Source organism: Crotalus tigris, unplaced genomic scaffold, assembly GCF_016545835.1.
Source record: "Crotalus tigris isolate CLP2741 ecotype Arizona unplaced genomic scaffold, ASM1654583v1 scf7180000017546.9332058, whole genome shotgun sequence".
Lineage (NCBI taxonomy): Eukaryota > Metazoa > Chordata > Lepidosauria > Squamata > Viperidae > Crotalus > Crotalus tigris.
The window spans coordinates 8,629,996-8,648,597 of record NW_024096465.1 but is presented as its reverse complement, the minus strand read 5'-3'; the positions used below and the strand labels follow the sequence as shown (position 1 = coordinate 8,648,597).

Sequence of the window (18,602 nt, the reverse complement as noted above, 5' to 3'; positions counted from 1 at the left end):
AGACTCTAATAAGGTGTTTTTTTATTATTTGCTGATTGTTGAGGACTTATAGGACAAGAAGTGTTTTATCCTGTAGCCAGTTAGTGAGAGGGAGACATTGGTAATAAATTCTGTAACATCCAGTTTGAATGGCCCCATTTCTTAATATTTCTTAACATAACCATGATTTTTCAACCTAATCAAGTTGTTATAATAGGGATACAACTGGAAAATAAATTCTATATATAGCCCTTAAACATTTGAACAAATAGAGAGGTGTGGATCCAATAGATAAATAACAACATTTAATACTTTAATTTGAAACTTGTATTTAAGTAAAAGGTTGAATTTTCATAAGTTGGCACTACATTAGTACAGAAGTTAAGGCTACTTAAGTTACATTATGTTAACTATCAGTTGCAATCCTATATTCAAAGTTTATTATCAAATTTCAGGTATGCATGACAAGTTTGATAGCTAAAATAGATGGAATCTAGGTGAGGCATATATTTAATACTGCTTTACTCTCAAACAGTGTCCTCTGTCAGGAGATACTTTTTATTGCTATTGTAAATTGTATTGTTTTTATTTGTAATTAAGAGAGCTTGTGTTTTTGGGAGATGTGTATTTACCAAGTCCCTTACTTGCCATAGAATTCAATGATTCAACAACCCAATGGTTAGTAAAGAGACTAAATTTAATAAATAGAAAGCATTTCCTAGACAGTTGTTAACTTTCTACACTTATTTACATTTTTGATGTATTGATGTTCTGATCTTAAAACAATATAGAAACAGAGAAATGAATGATGTATTTAAAGTAATTAACCATATAAAGGATGGGGATAATCCTGTTGGCCCTTAAAGAGGCAATAGTGCGCTCTCTTCTCAAGGACCCATTACTTGGTCAAGCAATCTGGACAATTTTCATCCAATCTTCAAACTTCTCATTTTGATGACATTGTGGAGAATGTGGTGGTCAAACTGCACCTTCAGAGGGCTATGGATTAACAAATTATATGGATCCCTTTCAGTTAGGATTCAGACTTTGACATGTGATCAGGATGGTACTGATTTGGTGAAAGTGGGATGAGAGTGGTGCATCCATTTTTATTCTTCTTGACCTCTCGTTAGCTTTCAATACTACAAATCATAGTATTCTTTTGGACTGACTCTGGAAGTTAGGCTAGGTGGAACTATGTGTGCTGTTTCTCTTCCTTCCTTTAGGGCTGGTTCCAATAAGTGTTGATGGGGAAAAGATTCAGATCATAGCCTCTAATTTTGGGGTGACACAGGGCTTGATTTATGTTCTTGTGACCTTCCATATGGATTACTTTAATGCACTGTATGAGGGTCTGTCCTTGAAGAGTATTCAGCAGCTTCAACTGATGCACAATGCAGTAGCAGGGGTAGTAAATGTGACAACATAATTCATGAGTTGCATTGGTTGCCCATGTGCTTCTGAATGAAATTCAAGGTGCAGGTTGCCATATTTCAAGCCTTTCCATTGCTTGGGACCTGAGAACTTAAGGAGCCATTTTGTCCCTTAAATTGTTTCTACCTGTCTGATCCAGGCCAGCAGGACTGGCATGCTCCAGGTGCTACAGGCTAAGAAATGTTCGCCAAAAGGTCAGAAGACAAGTTTTTTCTACGATAGTACTAGAACATTGCCCCAGGCTGGTCTTTTATAATGCCCCAAAGTCCTAGTTTTGTGTCCAGACTTGTAACCCCACATGTGTGAAGATATCCATCTCCTGGTTGTGTTAGTTACTGATATATATCTCTTGGCTATGTATTTTAATTTTTGTAAATGTCATGTCGTTTTTATTTTTAAGATTGTTCCATACCCAGAGTAATTTGCTGAGATGGGGAAGGATGGAAGGAGGGATGGACAGATGGAAGGAAGGATGGATGGAAGGAAGGAAGGAAGGAAGGAAGGAAGGAAGGAAGGAAGGAAGGAAGGAAGGAAGGAAGGAAGGAAATATAATTCAGTGGTCCATGGAAGGCATTGGATTTATGTAGGGTCCTACTATGTGTATAGAGAAAGCTTTCATGAAAATAATTGCATTATTGAAGGGCTTCTCCTTGTTCTAGTGAAGCCTCCACTACCATTGTCTTCTGTCATAGGTGTTCCACAAGTGTTAAGAATTAAAATGGAATTATGGATGGCCAGAGTGAAAAGAATCAATCAGTGCTGTTTCTGCCTTCATCACCATAAAAATGACTGGACTTGGATAGGACAGAGACATTCTAGTAGATCTAGTTATTAATTTTAGAATTTCTAACTATAAAATATGCATGGATATATTTATATAATTAGCAGATGCCAAGCTGGATTTGAATGAGAATTAATGCTTAGTACAGTAATTGAACAGGATGGATTTTTTTTTTTCATTTTTTTAAAAAGCAAACTAGGACAATAATGCACATCTTAATATGGCTAGGAAGGTCTTCCCTTCCTATCATACTTTGATATGAAGTCAAATTTTTCTTAAAAGGTTTACTGTCATTGTTGTAGTTATGTTTTGTCAAGATTGACATACTTTCACCAGATGAGAAATTAGTTGTAAATCACATATTTGTGAAAACTTTATGGATTTTAAAGTATTATACATCAGGGTCACATCCTTTGTTAAAGGTAGGACACTTGTTAGGGTCCACATATGGAGATATTTGTTTTTAGATAAGCAAAATTAATAAACTTTGGATTATCCAATTATTGTTTATCCAGGAACTGAATAAATCCAGTTCCTAAATATTTTCCTTCTTGGCTGTGCCTTGACAAATATTTGATATTGAAAAACCAACATGTTTACAAGCAGGCAGAATCAGCAGTATGTTAAGAAATGCATTTTTAGCAACATTGCAGTTTGCAGAATTCACTTAAAATTCTGTTGGCAAATAATTGATGGGATCAGAATCATTACTGAAAGAGAATAATGGTCAAACTTCATTTATCTTGTCTGATTAAAAGTGAGTTAGTGACAAGCCACTATGTGGGCAAGAATCGTGACTATTTTTAACTGAAAAGAGTAGCATAGGTCTGCAGTGGGAAAACAACAAAGTTCTCTTTGAAATAGTATGCCCTATAACCTTGAACTAATGTAAAAATAATTTTAGAGAAGTTGGAACATTTTATGAATAAATGTTTTATTGTATGCTGATATGGCATTGCAATATAATGGAATTATATTACATTGCTTTCATTTGCTGATAGAACAACACTCAACTGCAAAGATTCTCCCCTGTTTTGTTTATGCCTACAAGGGGGAATATCTTCCATGGAAGATTGGCTCAGTGTCTGGAAGAGAACTTGAGAGCATGCAAGAGAAATAGCAATAGAGCCGAAGTGGCGCAGCAGTTAGAGTGCAGTACTGCAGGCCACTTTAGCTGACTGTGTTCAGCAGGTCAGCGGCTCAAGGTTGACTCAGCCTTCCATTCTTCAGAGGTAGGTAAAATGAGGACCCAGATTGTTGGGGTATAATATAAATAAAAAAAAAGTGGAAATTCAATTGCACCATCAGGGCTGCTATCTTGAATTTTTTTTACCCCTGCACTAAACCCTGAAAATGTTTAGTTCCTTCGTTCATATTAGAAATTTTTGCCAGTATCATCAGTGTTCTGATTGCCCTTCTCTGCAGATAGCCCAATGTGTCACTGACTTTAAATTGTACTAAGAGTACAGTGTTGCTTCCAGCAGCCCAGATATTATGCTTCTGTTGCCTGAATGATTAACATTAGCTTTTTTTAAGCATATGTGATATGTGATATCCGTAGATCCTGCTTATGTGGGGAAGTTTATTATTTTTTTTTTGGTACCTCAGCCTTAAATTTATAAACATCTATGTTGAAAATATTATCTCACTAGTTTTGACCCATTGAAACTTGCAAATCCAGGTTATTTATATAAATTTGATGAGGAGAAAGAGCCCCAAACATAGGCTTAAAAGACTCTGGCAGAAACCTCGCATGATAACTTATTTGACTTTAATTCTATTAAACTTAATTCCTGTTTTATAAATACCTGGTTACTCACACCTGCATCACTACTCCCCCCCCCACCTATTTCTCTAGTGATCCCACTGCTCTTCCAGAAGTTCACCCTTGGTGTTGTTTTCTTTATTGTTTCTAAAGGTGTATGGTGGAGAAAATTGTTCATGGGCAGACTGTGTTCAAGCTTACAATTTCTGAGAAAGAGACAGTGTTTTATTATCGCACTATAAATGGGCTGCAGCTACCGATAAAAGTAATGACACTGGGGAAAATTCTGGTGAAGAAATGGAATCATCTTAGCGTGCAGGTGAGTAAAATAAATAAATAACCTTTAGCATCAGTATTAAACTCTTGTGTTATATGAGAGGGGCACCTCTGAACAAATGTTAAAATGTAGAATTTAACTTAAAGTATTATGATAAAGTGGGGGACAAAGGATGATACATTTCTTTATTTCAAACTGCTCCTAACAGAGTTTTAACAATGACCAGTGTTCATTCCTGCATATAATATCCATCATGGGATTGTAAAGCACGCAAGCATAGCAGTAAAATAGGTATTGAAATATTTCACAAGATACTTAGCTGTGCTGAACATAGCATTTGCCTTAGAAAAAAAGGTTCTGAGTTGAATGAGAAGATATAAAGTTTCTGGATTAAATACCTAACAAGTATGAGATCAGTACTATCATGTGTAATAGCACTGATTCTCTAATCCACCACTCAAGATGCTATATGCATTTATAGCATATTCCTAAATTTCAGTACTTTTCAGATTCCGTATGTCACTTCTTAGGGGAAAAAAAAAGGCTTGTGTACAGAATGTTGTGCATCCTAGGCAGCTTTTAGGTGTTCAAAATAATGAAACTGTTCCACTGGCCGAAGGACACAGCTACATATAACTCATAATCAATCATTAGTGTCATACTCAGTGAGTTAGTATCTCCTTTGGGGCTGACATAATAGCACATAAAATTGAAAGCTGACCTCTGTACTGGTACTATGAGCAAATGCCATGAAGTAGTAGTATTCAGTAGCTCCACTGTGAACCTAGAGGGTCTAAAATTAGCATAAGGGTTTAGATCTAAAGCTTCTACAGAACTTATTAACTAGACCTAAGGTAAAAGCTGAAGTAAGAGAGGATAGGTAGAACATTCTGTGCAGGGAATATGGAATTATAATGATACAGAAGGGCCATATAGTGCTTCAGTCTGTCTTCCAAAAAGATGCTTCAGAACAAATGTAGCACCCATGTATATCTGTTTAAAGCAGCTTTATCAATTCAGCTGTTTTAATTGCAGAAAAGTCCTATTTTTCAAGTTCCTATGTTCTCCAAAGCATTTTTTTGGAGTCTAAAACTCTAAAGCTGTACAGTATTAGAAGTGGCTATCATGTAAAATTAGATTATTTTGCTGTTTTCCTAATGTTTGTTTATATATTTCCTCATATAAATGAATTAAGAAATCATGAACTTTGAAGAGTCTTAAGAGATGTATGTTGTCATTTGCACTTCTACCCAAACTAGAGTGAAATGGGTCATCTATAGAACTGCCATTTAGGAATGTTTTATTACATATTCAGTATCACTAATTATTTAATAATATCCATATTAGCTCAATCAGATTTGCATAACTTTGCCATGTTTTGGCAGTACACACATTAAAAGCCTTAGAAAGACAGTTTAAATGCAAAATATAAAGGGTAACTGGATTTGAATTACTCCTTTGGGAGCAAAATGCTCTTAGAATGCCTATTGAAATCAGCGTTATCATTTCAATACATGTCAGATGTGAGCCTTTTTTTAGTTTAGCCAATATTTCTTTATAAATCTTTAAATCTTCCAGTTCTTTCAAGAAAAGGTTAAAGTACTTATGATTTAATGAGACCACTTTACATCATAACTGTTTGACTATCAAGAGAAAACTTGTCCTTTCCAATTTGTAAAATCTTCTTTTTCCTGCTTCTCTGGAATATTTTGGAAACTCTATATTTTATGCTTAATGACAAGTGCATGCCAATTTCAAGTATACAGAACAAAACATTTACTTCTTCATTACAAGTGTGCATAGAAAAGCAAAAACTAGAGTCTCAGGCTCATAGTCTGCCATCAAGGATTTCTGCATTTTTATCAAAGACTCCTGAGCAAACTTTGTGGCATTGGGATAGGAAGACCAGTCCTTCCATAGATTGTGAACTATTTTAAAAATAGTAAGCAAAGAGTAACTATAAATGAACAGGATTCTCAATGGAGAAAAGTAAGAAGCAGAATATCTCAAGAGTCTGTGTTAGAATCAGTGTTTTTAATTTGTTCTAAACTATTTTGATAATCAATGAATTGGTCAAGTCTGGAGATAATATAAAAATATTCATGGTGGCAAGAATTAAAAATAACTGCTCAACTCAGTGTAATTTATTTCTAATTATATATTCATAGTGTGTCCTCTTCTCTTCTCTTCTCTTCTCTTCTCTTCTCTTCTCTTCTCTTCTCTTCTCTTCTCTTCTCTTCTCCCCATCACAACTTTGAACAGTTATTAAGTGACATAAGTCAAGGACTACATGTTTGCCATTCATTTGCTTAATGGATGCATGTGGCTGACAAATAGCAAAAGAATTAAAGTATAAGTGGTACAGAACACAAAAGTTAGAACAACAGTTTTAAAAGGTCAGTGAAAATAAATACATTTTCACTCTTTTTAAATTAGGTAAGCAGGGGCCTTGCTTCAACTACAGTGGCAGTTTATTCTATTTTATAAGCCTCTACCATGAAGAAAGCTAAATTTGTTGTTGATGTCAAAGCTAGCCTAGTAGGACCAATAAAAAACAGACCACTAATAAACAGAATATGTTGGGTAGACAGTAAGGAAATAGGTAGTTCTTTAAATAGCTTAGACCTCAGCCATGTGTTTCACTTATTGTGGAATTTATATGCCACTTTTAAAATTAGTTTTCTCACCCAATTTATTCTACACTAGAAACAGGTTAATGGATAGCACTAGACAGGCCATATTTGAACCCAGAATATGATCTAAATCAAGAAGTAAAAGGGGCGTTGTCTTACCTGAACGCCTTTTCTCAGCATGATGATGGAGAATCCACGGATGGGTTGTCTTAATCTATCTGCTCCAATTGGACTAAGTCTGAAATTGGTAACGCCCCCTCTGTGCCAAGTGCACCCCAGTTTTAGACTAAGGCGATACCCAGACTTTAGTCCGACGCGTCTGAACAAATGGGAACCAGGCCAACTGACCTAATGGGAGGGAGTGGATTCTCCATCATCATGCTGAGAAAAGGCGTTCAGGTAAGACAACACCCCTTTCTCCAGCATGATTGGATGGAGAACCCACGGATGGGACATACCAAAGCCCTGTGTCCCTAGGGTGGGAAATTAGATTGGGCCTGGGTCCCATCCAATGTTAATGCGTGTTCTAGTACCTTGCGGCCGAATGAAGCCGTAGAGGATGCGTATACATCCATCTTGTAGTGACGGACAAAGGAGGAGGGCGATGCCCATGTTGCTGCCCTACAAACTTCCTCTATGGATGCCTGGGTAGACCAGGCTGCTGTAGTGGCTGCGCCCCTGGTGGAATGGGCCGTGATATGGCTGGGAGCTTGAAGTGACTGAGTCTGGTATGCCAGAGAAATACAAGCTCTAATCCACCTGCCTATAGTGGGCGAGGAAACCTTTTGTCCTAACGACGATGGGTGAAATGACACAAACAGAGCCTCAGTCTTGCGGAAAGATGAGGTTCTCTGTATATAACAATATAAGGCCCTGCGAACATCCAATCTGTTCCACTGAGCCTCTGTGTTATTAGATGGGTTCGGACAGAAGTCCGGCAAAACTATGTCCTGGGACCTATGATATAAGGAGTTAACCTTGGGCACAAAGGAGGGATCTAACCTGAGAGTAACCCTGTCCTTATGGAAAATACACAGGTCCTTTCCTTTACTGATAGGGCAGCCAGCTCAGAGATCCTTCTGGCTGAAGTTATGGCAACCAGAAATGCCACCTTCATTGATAAATGTTTGAGCAAACAATTGTCAATAGGCTCAAAGGGTGGTGAGACGAGAGCCTGTAGAACCTGATGAAGGTCCCAGGAGGGATATCTATGTACCGTTGGTGGTCTGGCATTGTTAGCTCCCTTTAGGAAGGAGCGTATCATAGGGTGTTGTGTTAAGGGCTCCTTGCCATAGGAAATAACCGTGGCAAGTGCTGCTACCTGCCTACGGATGGTACTTGTGGAAAGACCTTTGTCCAGACCATCCATCAGGAACTCCAGGATAACTGGCACTGCAGCCTGTAAGGGTTCAATATTGTGTGCTAAACACCAAGTACAGAAGCTCTTCCACGTGGCATCGTATATTCTATTCGTCGAGGGTCGCCTGGATTGCTGGATCATGGCTATGACCCTTGACGAATATGAGTCTAGGCCTAAGGCCTGCCTCTCAAGTGCCAGACGGTTAACTGGAGCCATTGAGGGTCTGGATGATGCAACTCCCCCTGAATGAGGGAGATCCGATTGGCTGGAATCCTCCATGGAGCCGATGCGGAGAGCTCCATCAGGTCGGCGAACCAAGGTCGTCTCGGCCAATGTGGGGCGACCAGGAGAACCTCTGCTTGTTCGCGAAGGATCTTCCTGATCGTGGCCGGTAGGAGAGGTAGTGGAGGAAAGGCATAGAGCAGTTCCCTGGGCCAGGAACTGCGGAGTGCATCTGTTCCTTCCGCTGATGGGGACGGGAACCTGGAAAGGAATCTGGGAAGCTGTGAGTTGGCTGGGGAGGCAAACAGATCTAGGGATGGGGAACCAAACCTGTCCACGATCTCCCTGAAGATCTCCGGATTCAGCTGCCATTCGGAATGGTCCACGGTGGCTCTGCTCAGTGAGTCCGCCTGTTGGTTGGCCACTCCGGATATGTGCTCCGCCCTGATGGAGGCAAGATTTAGTTCCGCCCAAGACCCCAGCAATCTGGCCTCTCGCATGAGAGGCTTGGACCTCGTTCCCCCCTGCCTGTTGATATGGGCCTTGGCTGTGATGTTGTCGGTAAAGACCAGGACGTGCTGGCCTTGTACTAAGCTGCTGAATCTCTTTAGGGCCATGTGTATGGCTCTTAGTTCCAGCCAGTTTATGTTGTTCTTTAGATCCTGCCTGGACCACTGACCCTGGGCCCAGTGTGTGTGGAGGTGTGCCCCCCACCCAAACAGGCTTGCGTCTGTGGTGATGGTGATCCTGTCCGGTTCTTTGAATTCTGCTCCCCGTGACAGTGCTGGAGAGTCCCACCAACGAAGGGAGTTCAACACCGCCTGTGGAACTCGGACCTTCTGGTGGGATGTGCTGGTATGAAGTCTCTGAAATGGAAGGAGAAGCCACTGTAATTCCCTGGCATGGAGACGTGCCCATGGCACAATTTGCACGCAGGACACCATCTTCCCTAGTAGCTGTGAAAGGGATGCCAATGTGACTACTCTGTCCCTTCGGATCCGACGTACAAGAGTCTGGATAGAGTTCCGTCGGTCCTGAGATAGGTATACCGTGCAGTTGTCTGTGTCTATAACTGCCCCCAAATGGAGGAGCCGAGTTGTTGGTATAGTATGACTTTTCTGGAAGTTCACAGAAAAACCGTGCTCCTGTAAAACCTTAATGGCTAGGGCGAGGTCTGCTTGGGCACTTTGCCATGATGATGACTGAATTAGAATGTCATCTAAATAACATTGAATCCTGATGGGAATTAGTCTAAGGTGGGCTGCGATCACTGCCAGTACCTTTGTAAATACTCTCGGTGCAGATGAGAGGCCAAATGGAAGGGCTCTGTACTGGTAATGGCGTCGGGCATAACTAAATCTGAGGAATTTGCGGTGTCCAGGAAAAATGGGAATGTGCAAATATGCCTCAGTCAGGTCTATGGAGGTAAGAAAGTCACCTTGCCTGACGCTAGCCAGGATTGATTGAAGTGATTGCATCTTAAATTTCTTATACCTCAGGTAGAGGTTTAGACCTTTTAAGTTCAAGATCGCCCTCCAGCCCCCTGAAGCTTTGGAAATGACGAAGAGGTCTGAGTAAAACCCTCGCCCTTCTTGTTCCTTTGGAACTGGTTCAATTGCTTGTATTTGCAATAAATGAGCTATTGCTTCTGACATAAGTTCAGCTCTGGTCCTGTTCGTTGAAATAGGGGAAGAGCGGAACCTGTCGGGTGGATGGGAATAAAACTCTAATCGTAGACCTTGGGAGACGGTGTCTAACACCCATGCATCCGTAGTAGTGGCCGCCCAAATGTTGGAATAGAGGGCCAGCCGGCCTCCTATGGGAGGTGAGGCTGCAGACTCACTTGCCTCGCTTGAAGGAGCGGCTCCCTGTGCCCCGAAAGGACCGTTTAGTCTGGAACTGTGGTCTGCCTCTGTATGCTGAACGATCTTGTTGTCGTTCCTGCCTCTGAAAGGAGGGGCGAGAGGCCTGGGCCCAATCCCAGGATGGCGCTGGCCGAAAGGGCTGCCTTCTGTAGTTACTCTGCGACAAGTTCCCCCAGCGCCTATCTCCCCTCCTTGATGTATTGACCAGGATCTTGCGCTTATCCTTACCTTCGGTTAGGTATGGCTCTAGCGCCTTACCAAAGAGTTGTCCACCTGTGTAAGGCTTGGAGGCCAGACGCCACTTGGCCTTGGTGTCTGCTCGCCAGTTCCTGAGCCAGAGGAGTCTTCGTGCTGAAATGTCTGCCGCGATGGTCCGGGCAGTGTATCTGGCCGTGTGTAAGGAGGCATCGGCCAGATACTGGGATGTGGCCACCAACTTACCCAGATTCTGGTGGACTCTGAGCTGGTCTGGAGGGATCATGTCCTGGAGCTCCCGTAGCCACAGGACCGAAGCCCTGGCAAAGAAGGCCATGGAGGTTGCCGCCCTCGTTGCCCAGGCTGACGCTTGGTGGGCTCTGCGTAGGGCAGACTCGATCTTCTTGTCCTCTGCTCTTAGTGCCTCATTTATGTCCCCAGGAATATTGGACTTGGGAAACAACGAGTTCAAGGGTTCATCAATTTCGGGTATCTCCAAAAGGGAGGTCAGGGAAGGAGCGACGTTGAACAATTGTCTTTCTACTGCCCCAGGGCTCAAGGGGGACCCTAGGTTCTCCCATTGCTTCTGGACCATCTTTAGGAAAAGGGGAGGGCAGGGAATATGATTCTGTGAGACAGAGGGTTCAGTGTAAATGGCATGGGGACCTTGGGATGTTGGTGGGGTCTCCTGTTGCTGAGTGAGGTTAGCAGTAGTACAGGCTTTGAGTAAGAGGGAATTAAAAAAGGAATGGTCAAAGAGACCAACAGGAGGGGTGGGTTCGGATGGGGCGATGCCCTCGTCCTCAGACAAGATCAGGTCAGGTTGTTCAGCTCCCGTAGACTCCAGGTCTGATGTGGGGCCATCCGTCCAGTCCGGAGATTGTGAGTGATGTGCGGTCTGGGAGGGTGGCTGTGGAGTGTTGGAGGCCATAAATTGAGCCACAGCCTGGGCTATCATGGACTGGAGCAAGTTTGGGTTCAGGGCCTGGTTCTCAGGGAGGCGAAGCCCTGCTGCAGTGGGTGTAAATGTGGCCTGGGGCCCTGAGGTGTCCTGACCAGTCATACCCCTCCCTGAGGTCACCGCTATGCTTGGGTCTGACTCGGCAATTCCTCGGGGGGGAGACCAAGCCCCTGGGGCCGAGGCACTATGTGAAGAAAGGGGCTCAAATATAGACCTCCCCCTTGTGCCTGCCAAATCTGGGGATACCGTTCTCGGTCCTTGGCCCCCTTCCTCTCTCTGTGGCTCCCTGCTTAGTCGGGCTCGCTTGGTGGTGCTCTTTCCACTTGCCTCTGATTGGCGACTTCTCTTGACCGACTCGCTGCCTCTCTCCGCCATGACGGTTGCTCTGGTCTCAACCTTGGCAAAACGCCCCCTCAGCGTTGTAGTTCACCAAGGGAGTCTACAGAGATAATTCAGCCCTAGAGGGGAAGGGCGGGGAACTGATGTGGGCACCCCGATCACTCAGGATCGATCAGGCCCTCCCCGGTCGGAGCTGCTCTCTGAAGCGTTGGCCACCGATGATCGAATGCTGCCTTCAGAAGAAGATTCCAGGCAGCCTGGACTCCGGCCACAGCCCAAAAGGCCTCCAGTGGCTTTAGCCACGCCCAAAATGGCCGATGATGAATGTAGCAACAATTAAAATGGCCACCGGGGCCTCAGCCCCACTCAAATTGGGCGCTGAGGCCTCAGCCACAAACAAAATGGCCGCCGAGGGCTTCAGCCACAAACAAAATGGCCACCGAGGCTTCAGCCTCACTCAAAATGGCCGCCGAGGGCTTCAGCCACAAACAAAATGGCCGCCGAGGCTGCAGCCCCACTCAAAATGGCCGCCGAGGGCTTCAGCCACAAACAAAATGGCCGCCGAGGCTTCAGCCTCACTCAAAATGGCCGCCGAGGGCTTCAGCCACAAACAAAATGGCCGCCGAGGCTCCAGCCCCACTCAAAATGGCCACCAGTGACTTTCGCCACTCCCAAAATGGCCGCCGGAGGTAATTCAAAATGGCGGCCGCTAATTTGGCGCCTTAAAAAGGCCCAGAAAACAAACGGCCGTTGGAACGAGGCCTTGAGGCCCGGGTTGTGAGCTGCGACGAGCCCTCGTTCGGGTGAATCGCCTGGGCTCCTAAGCAGCTGGTGGCATGTAATTAGGTCGGCTGAGCTCCGAAATTTGGGTCGCGCCCAATTCCTCACCTGTTGCTGCCGGCTGTGAACGAGGGACCTGGGAAGGCTCCCTGCCGGCCTGGCGAGGCTCGACGATCGTTGCGGAGCCCTCAGCGCGATCGGCAATGCCTCCGACGATCAGCTGGCAGTCGGAGGATCGCAAGGCAGCTCCGGAAAAAAAAAACGAGTGATTTTGAAGGTTAGAATTGCTGTCCCTAACTGATTGAAACAAACAAGGGGAAACTTCCCCCCCCCCAGGGAGAGGGGGTGCGGGTCTGTCAGCCTAAATAGGCTTCAGACTAGTCTAATTAATCCTTTTTCCTGGCTAATAATCGATTCAATTCAACAATAAAAAAAAAATTAATACTAATAGCCTGAGCTAGACAATTAAATGGAATCTAACAGTCTTCTGCTCCAGGAGCGAAGACAAAACGCGTCTTAGAGCAAATAGGACTAAGTCTAAAACTGGGGTGCACTTGGCACAGAGGGGGCGTTACCAATTTCAGACTTAGTCCAATTGGAGCAGATAGATTAAGACAACCCATCCGTGGGTTCTCCATCCAATCATGCTGGAGAATAGCAGCATTTGATTCAATCTTGCAGAGAAGCTAATTACTAGTTCTCACTACTTATTATTCCTATTAAACTTGATGTGCATTCCCTGGAATATAGTCTGTAAACCACAGGTAGAATTTTAGGATTAGGATCAGTGATCTGTATATGTTAGCTGTATATCTGTCTTATCTATCTAATTTATCAAAAAGATATTAGTTTGGTGTTGTGGAGAAAATGTTGGGCTAGAAATTAAGAGAGTGGGTTCTAGGCCAGCCTTAGGCATGAAAGCTAACTGGGTGACTTTCACCCAGTCACTGTCTCTCTTTACCCAACTCAGCTAATAGAGTTGCTGTTGTGGAGAAAATAGATAGCAGGATGTTCATCATCTTGAGTTAAATATATAAAAAGGCAGGATAAAAATGTTATAATAATAAATAACATCACAAAAATAATTTAAAAAGCAACAACAGTAAAATAGCTTGCTTCACTGTATAACCTAGAGTTATATGCAACACTTTTCAGAGCAACTCTCTATAAACTCAAAATAACTTCATACTCTATATTCATAAATGAAGCCTAAACATAAATCATGTAGAGAAAAAAATGTAAAGTATATTAATGAACAGAGGTGGTTGAAGGGTAGAAATTCATCTGGAGTAACAATGACACTAAGTAGGTGCTGGGCAATTTGTAAAGTATCCTGTAATAGTGTTAGAAGTGTGTGGATAGGTGGAAGATCGAGAAATGCTCTAGAACAGACATGTCAAACTCGCAACATCATGTGACATCGCACAACGTATCAGGATGGTTTTGCCATTGCCGGCAATGTGGTGGGTGTGGCTTCCGGATGACGCGTCTGGCCCATAGGCCGGCAGTTTGACACCCCTGCTCTAGAAACAAAAAAGCCAAGGCCAAGAAGTCAAAGCTATTTTGCATTGGGAGCTATAGGTATTATGTAGGCCTAAAATCACAAAATAATTTTAAAGAGATGTGGTAGAAAAATATTTAAATGCAGTTTTTTAGGGATATATATGTATACAAGACTTGCATCCTTCATCAATTAGTATGCAAAGTTTTATTTTGAAAATCAAACTAAATACTACAGGCTTTACATAGCCCAGTATTAAATCCTGCAACAGATTAAAGTCACTGAATCATATATTAGCTCAACTGGATGAACCTATACTGTAGATCTTATCCTGATGATGTGCTGTACCTAACAGCCTGCCACCTGATCACATCTCCTACAAATAGTCCTACCAAAATTTTAGTAATTGGCTCTTAAGTCACAGTTTCAGGAATATTTGATTTCTATTCCCAGAGACTTTATCCCTGGAAAGCTCATGACAATGTTAGACCTTTCAACATTGGCCAGTAGCCAGTAGCATGGGCCAGGATTGGCCACTGTAAGATATCCTTTCTCTCTTTGACAGTGGGTTCAATAATCAAGAGGCTTGCATTTTTAGTCACTTTTTTCCCCTTAGTTCTTTTCCACAGAGGTCAATGGACTAATTTAAGACATTCGTATAGCAGGCCTGATTGGGTAGAATTAATTTAACCCTCTAGAAAACTGGAGTCTGTTTGAGGCGAAGTTGAATTCCATTAGGGATTAATAAGGTTCTTATTAATAGCACACATTGTTTTGTTATTTTTGAAATATTCCTCTGCACTGAACAGGTCTTTGCAAGTTGCTCATAAAGAACCACTTAATTGAAATAGCTGAGGCACTTTCAGGGTCAGACCATATTTTGGTTATGTTTTTTTCCTGATCTCTCTTCTTCGACATCACGTTAATTGCTTCAGATTGCTCAGTGAAGTCCCATCATTGTTTTCTTCTTTTCTTTTAATTTATGTAGTTCTTTGAGGGATTCAGATTGAACTAGTGGCCCTGTGTACAAAAAAAGAAAAGAAAAGTCTTGGATTGAAGGAACACCATTTCCCATCGAGAAGGGATTAGCATTGTAGGAGATAGTGAGGCGGAAAAGTAAAGGAGAGCAAAGAGAAAAGCTAAAATATCTTTTAGACAAATGCTGGAAGCATATGTAATAAGACTGCTGAATTGGAGTGACGTGTTTTCAAGGATAAGAAAGATATTATTGGAATAAGAGAGACAACCAAGAAAATGAAAGGGGATTTAAAATGCCAAGATAGAGAAAGAGTTTTAACACGGGAAGGGAACCAATATAAAGCTGGAAGAATTGTAGTAATATTGGTGAAAGATGATACTGAATTTGCAGCAGTTACTAAAAAAAAGTGAAATTCTCTTGTAAACAGTTTGACTGATTCAGCTGAGTTTTTGTAGATGTTGAGGGCAATACAAATTAGTTGGGTTATTTTGAATGTTGCTGTTTAGCCAAAGAAATAGTCAAGGACTTTGATCACTGGTGGGATAAAGAGAGGATTTGAAGAGGAAAGGGATTAACCAGTGAATATGTGAAATATTGAGCTTTTAAAAAAAGAAAGTACCAAATGTTTGCATGTGATTTGTTTGTTACCATTTCTAAAACAAATACACATGTTCCCCAAAACAGCATGAACTGAAGATTACTATGTGAACTGTATTTACCCATCAGAATTTGTATATTGATATGGTGAACAGGTAGGATCAAGCAGCCATGTAAGCATTAGATTTGAAACATATGTGGGAGTATGTAATAGACAGCCAAAATGGTTCAAAAGTTATTGATTTTATTTAAAGCAAAGCTAACTTTGAAAGATAAAGCTAAAATACACTGGGGATTTTGCTTGCAATCCTGTGATGAATGGGAAATCCACTCCACACAAGTGGAAAATATATAGCCTATGAAATGTGCCGAGAAGCTGCAATTAAAATTCATCCCAGTTAAGTCAAAAAAAGGGAAAAGCCGATATGGGCCTGAGGCAAAAGAAAGAAAGGGAAAGAGATAACTTGCTCTTCCCGACCCTATTCTTCTACCTTTCCCCCTTACTCTTCTTTACCAATCTTCTTTTATCCTCTCTGGATCCTCTGTTTTATGACAGTTCTGTCACTCTGATCCCCTGATGAGGTTTCTTTTTCTGTCTAACGCCTCTGCCCTAGCTTTGTAGAGAAATGGGAAAATCCTCAGAGGGAAAGGTTAGGAGACACATCTCTATTTTCCCCTTTCCCTCTTAACTTTTTCTCAGTCTCTCTCTCTCCCTCCCCCCACCTCCCCACCATAGCTTTGAGACTAAGGAATTGCTAGATAACTTCCTGGTTGTATCTCTGTCTTATCAATACCATCAAATTCTTTCCATGCAGTCAGATAATAAAAGCATACAAAAATGAGGTGGATAGATCAATCAAACATTGAGTGCTTTTGCTCTCAGATAATCACTAAGATATTTGCGAAGAATGCTGATGGGTAGGGATGTCCATAGGGTGTGGTTAGGAAGTCAAGAAATCTAAAAATGCCAACAGATTCTTCTCAGACCAAATGTATTTTGAGTAGTACATATATGGAAGAAAGACTGCTTAGCACTTGGCTCCAGCAACATATTTGCTTTTTTCCACCTAGTTTCTAAATATTTTCATAACTGTGCATCTCGATGATGTTGTGGAGAAATCCAACACTTAAAGCATGGGGTGAGAAAGAAAAGACTGGAAATTTAAGAGAGTCAGAGTAGACTGCAAATTACCATGGGGGGTGGTGGAATGAGACTGCTGTCAATTGTATGTAAGAATATTTATAGACATTTATTTTCAGTATCTATATTCCCATTATCCAGACATTGTGATATTTATTGGAACTAATTAGAAGCTGTGTTTTAGCATAATGAACAACATTCAGAAAAGTGGAATGCTGACTCCTGATCTTTTCTGAAATAGAGAATACATTTATTCAGTTAAACTACATGTTTCAAAGAGAAATTTCCAGTTCCATAAAAGCAGCATACGGGTTATTCCTTTGGGGCAACACTGTGTGGACCTAGTGCATAATTTCAGTAATAAAACATGTAAATTCAGAATTAAAATCAAAACATATTTTATAACTCACGTTGGTCACATTGTGGAAAGGGATCAAGGTGTACAAGTGGAGACAAATTTGTATAAACTTTTCAAAGTAATGCTTGAGTAGTATTAGGAAGCAGCAGTTAAACTCCCCCCCCCCATTTGAAATCTGAACTTCTCAATTTGTTTTTCTTCTTTTAGTAGAAAGGACAATTGCTATGTACATGTCCATAACATGGAAATGCTCTTTGGTCTTCGGTCTAGGAAAACTCCTGGAATAGTGGTTGCTGCAATATTAGGGAAGTTGAATAGGTGGATGCTCTGTGGAAATGCCTTCTGGAGCTTTTTGTTTTGTTTTGTTTAATAACATATTGTGACTTGCTCTTTAGCCCAAGTGCTCCCAGGGAAGACTAAAATAAAATAGCAACAATAAAATGTTAAAAACAGAGGAGCAGCATAAAGAAGCCGGCAATAAAACTGTTCAAAAGGCTTCAGCAGATTTTAAAAGCTAGTTGTGAAAAGAAACCGACATAATGCAAGCAATCCTCCCAAAGGCTTTAGGGCAGAGATTCCTAATTTTTTTGTCATCACACCTCCTTTTAGTGTAATCTTAATATACTCACTTCCCCTAAAAATCTAAAGACCAAATGAGGGAAAGGTGGATTTATTGTAACACTATAACTAAAAGGTTCTTCACACTTTCCTGGACTCTTGTCTTTACCTCCCTAGGGGAGGTACACTTCACACTTTGGGAAGCCCTGCTTTAGGGAGCCTGGGATTATCCAAATCCCCACTGGAAGCAAATTGAGCCCCCACCATTAGTCAACGGTGCCCTTGGGCATTCTCCTCTGCAGCAAGAGAATGTCAGAGCTTAGTGCAAAAGTGCCAGGCAGTGCTGTTGACTGATTAGCGGGTCCTCAGTTCAGTTTGTGCAGATTCAAAGACATATCTGATAATGTGCTATAACCATGAAGACCTTTTTTTTTTAGTAAACATCTGTCTCAGAACATTGAGTCTCCAGGGTTGACTTTAAATTTGGTAGATTTCTCTGATAGGGCTTTAAAGTGAGTTGTAATTAATGAAAGAATAATGCAAAATAAATAATTAAATAAAGGTGGTTTTTTTTTTAGGCATTTGTACATTTCTGCTGGCAAATTCTCCAAATGCTGTTGATTGGCATATATAAATGTTCAAATTGGGTTGCCATTTTCTTCTAAGTCACTTACTTACTATTTTAGGTATGGATTTTGAAGATTCCTAGAAACATTTTCTCTGAAAAAATAATAAAAATGAAAATAAATATTATGGCTTTTGAGTCTGTCTTTTGGTATATCTTGTATAATACAAAAAAAAAAAAAGATTTGCAATTACATTAGCTAGATTGATGTGATGTTCATTTACCCTCCCTCTCTACAACCATTTTTCGTAT

The 18,602-nt window shown here is 41.5% G+C and overlaps 1 protein-coding gene across 25 annotated transcripts in view; it reads left to right on the top strand.

Moving 5' to 3' along the window:
• Window positions 1-18,602, top strand: part of USH2A (usherin) — a 466,524-nt gene that overhangs the window by 5,682 nt on the left and 442,240 nt on the right. For 23 of the 25 annotated variants that reach the window (XR_005555900.1, XM_039336192.1, XM_039336254.1 and 20 more), the window contains exon 3: window positions 4,113-4,278. Coding sequence is in view for 23 of the 25 variants with exons in the window: in XM_039336192.1 (XP_039192126.1) it covers window positions 4,113-4,278 (166 nt within the window). In the remaining 2 variants the exon portion in view is untranslated. Of the gene's footprint in view, window positions 1-3,245; window positions 3,427-4,112; window positions 4,279-18,602 lie in introns of those variants that run through there. The other 2 variants (XM_039336263.1, XM_039336282.1) reach the window with 2 other exon arrangements.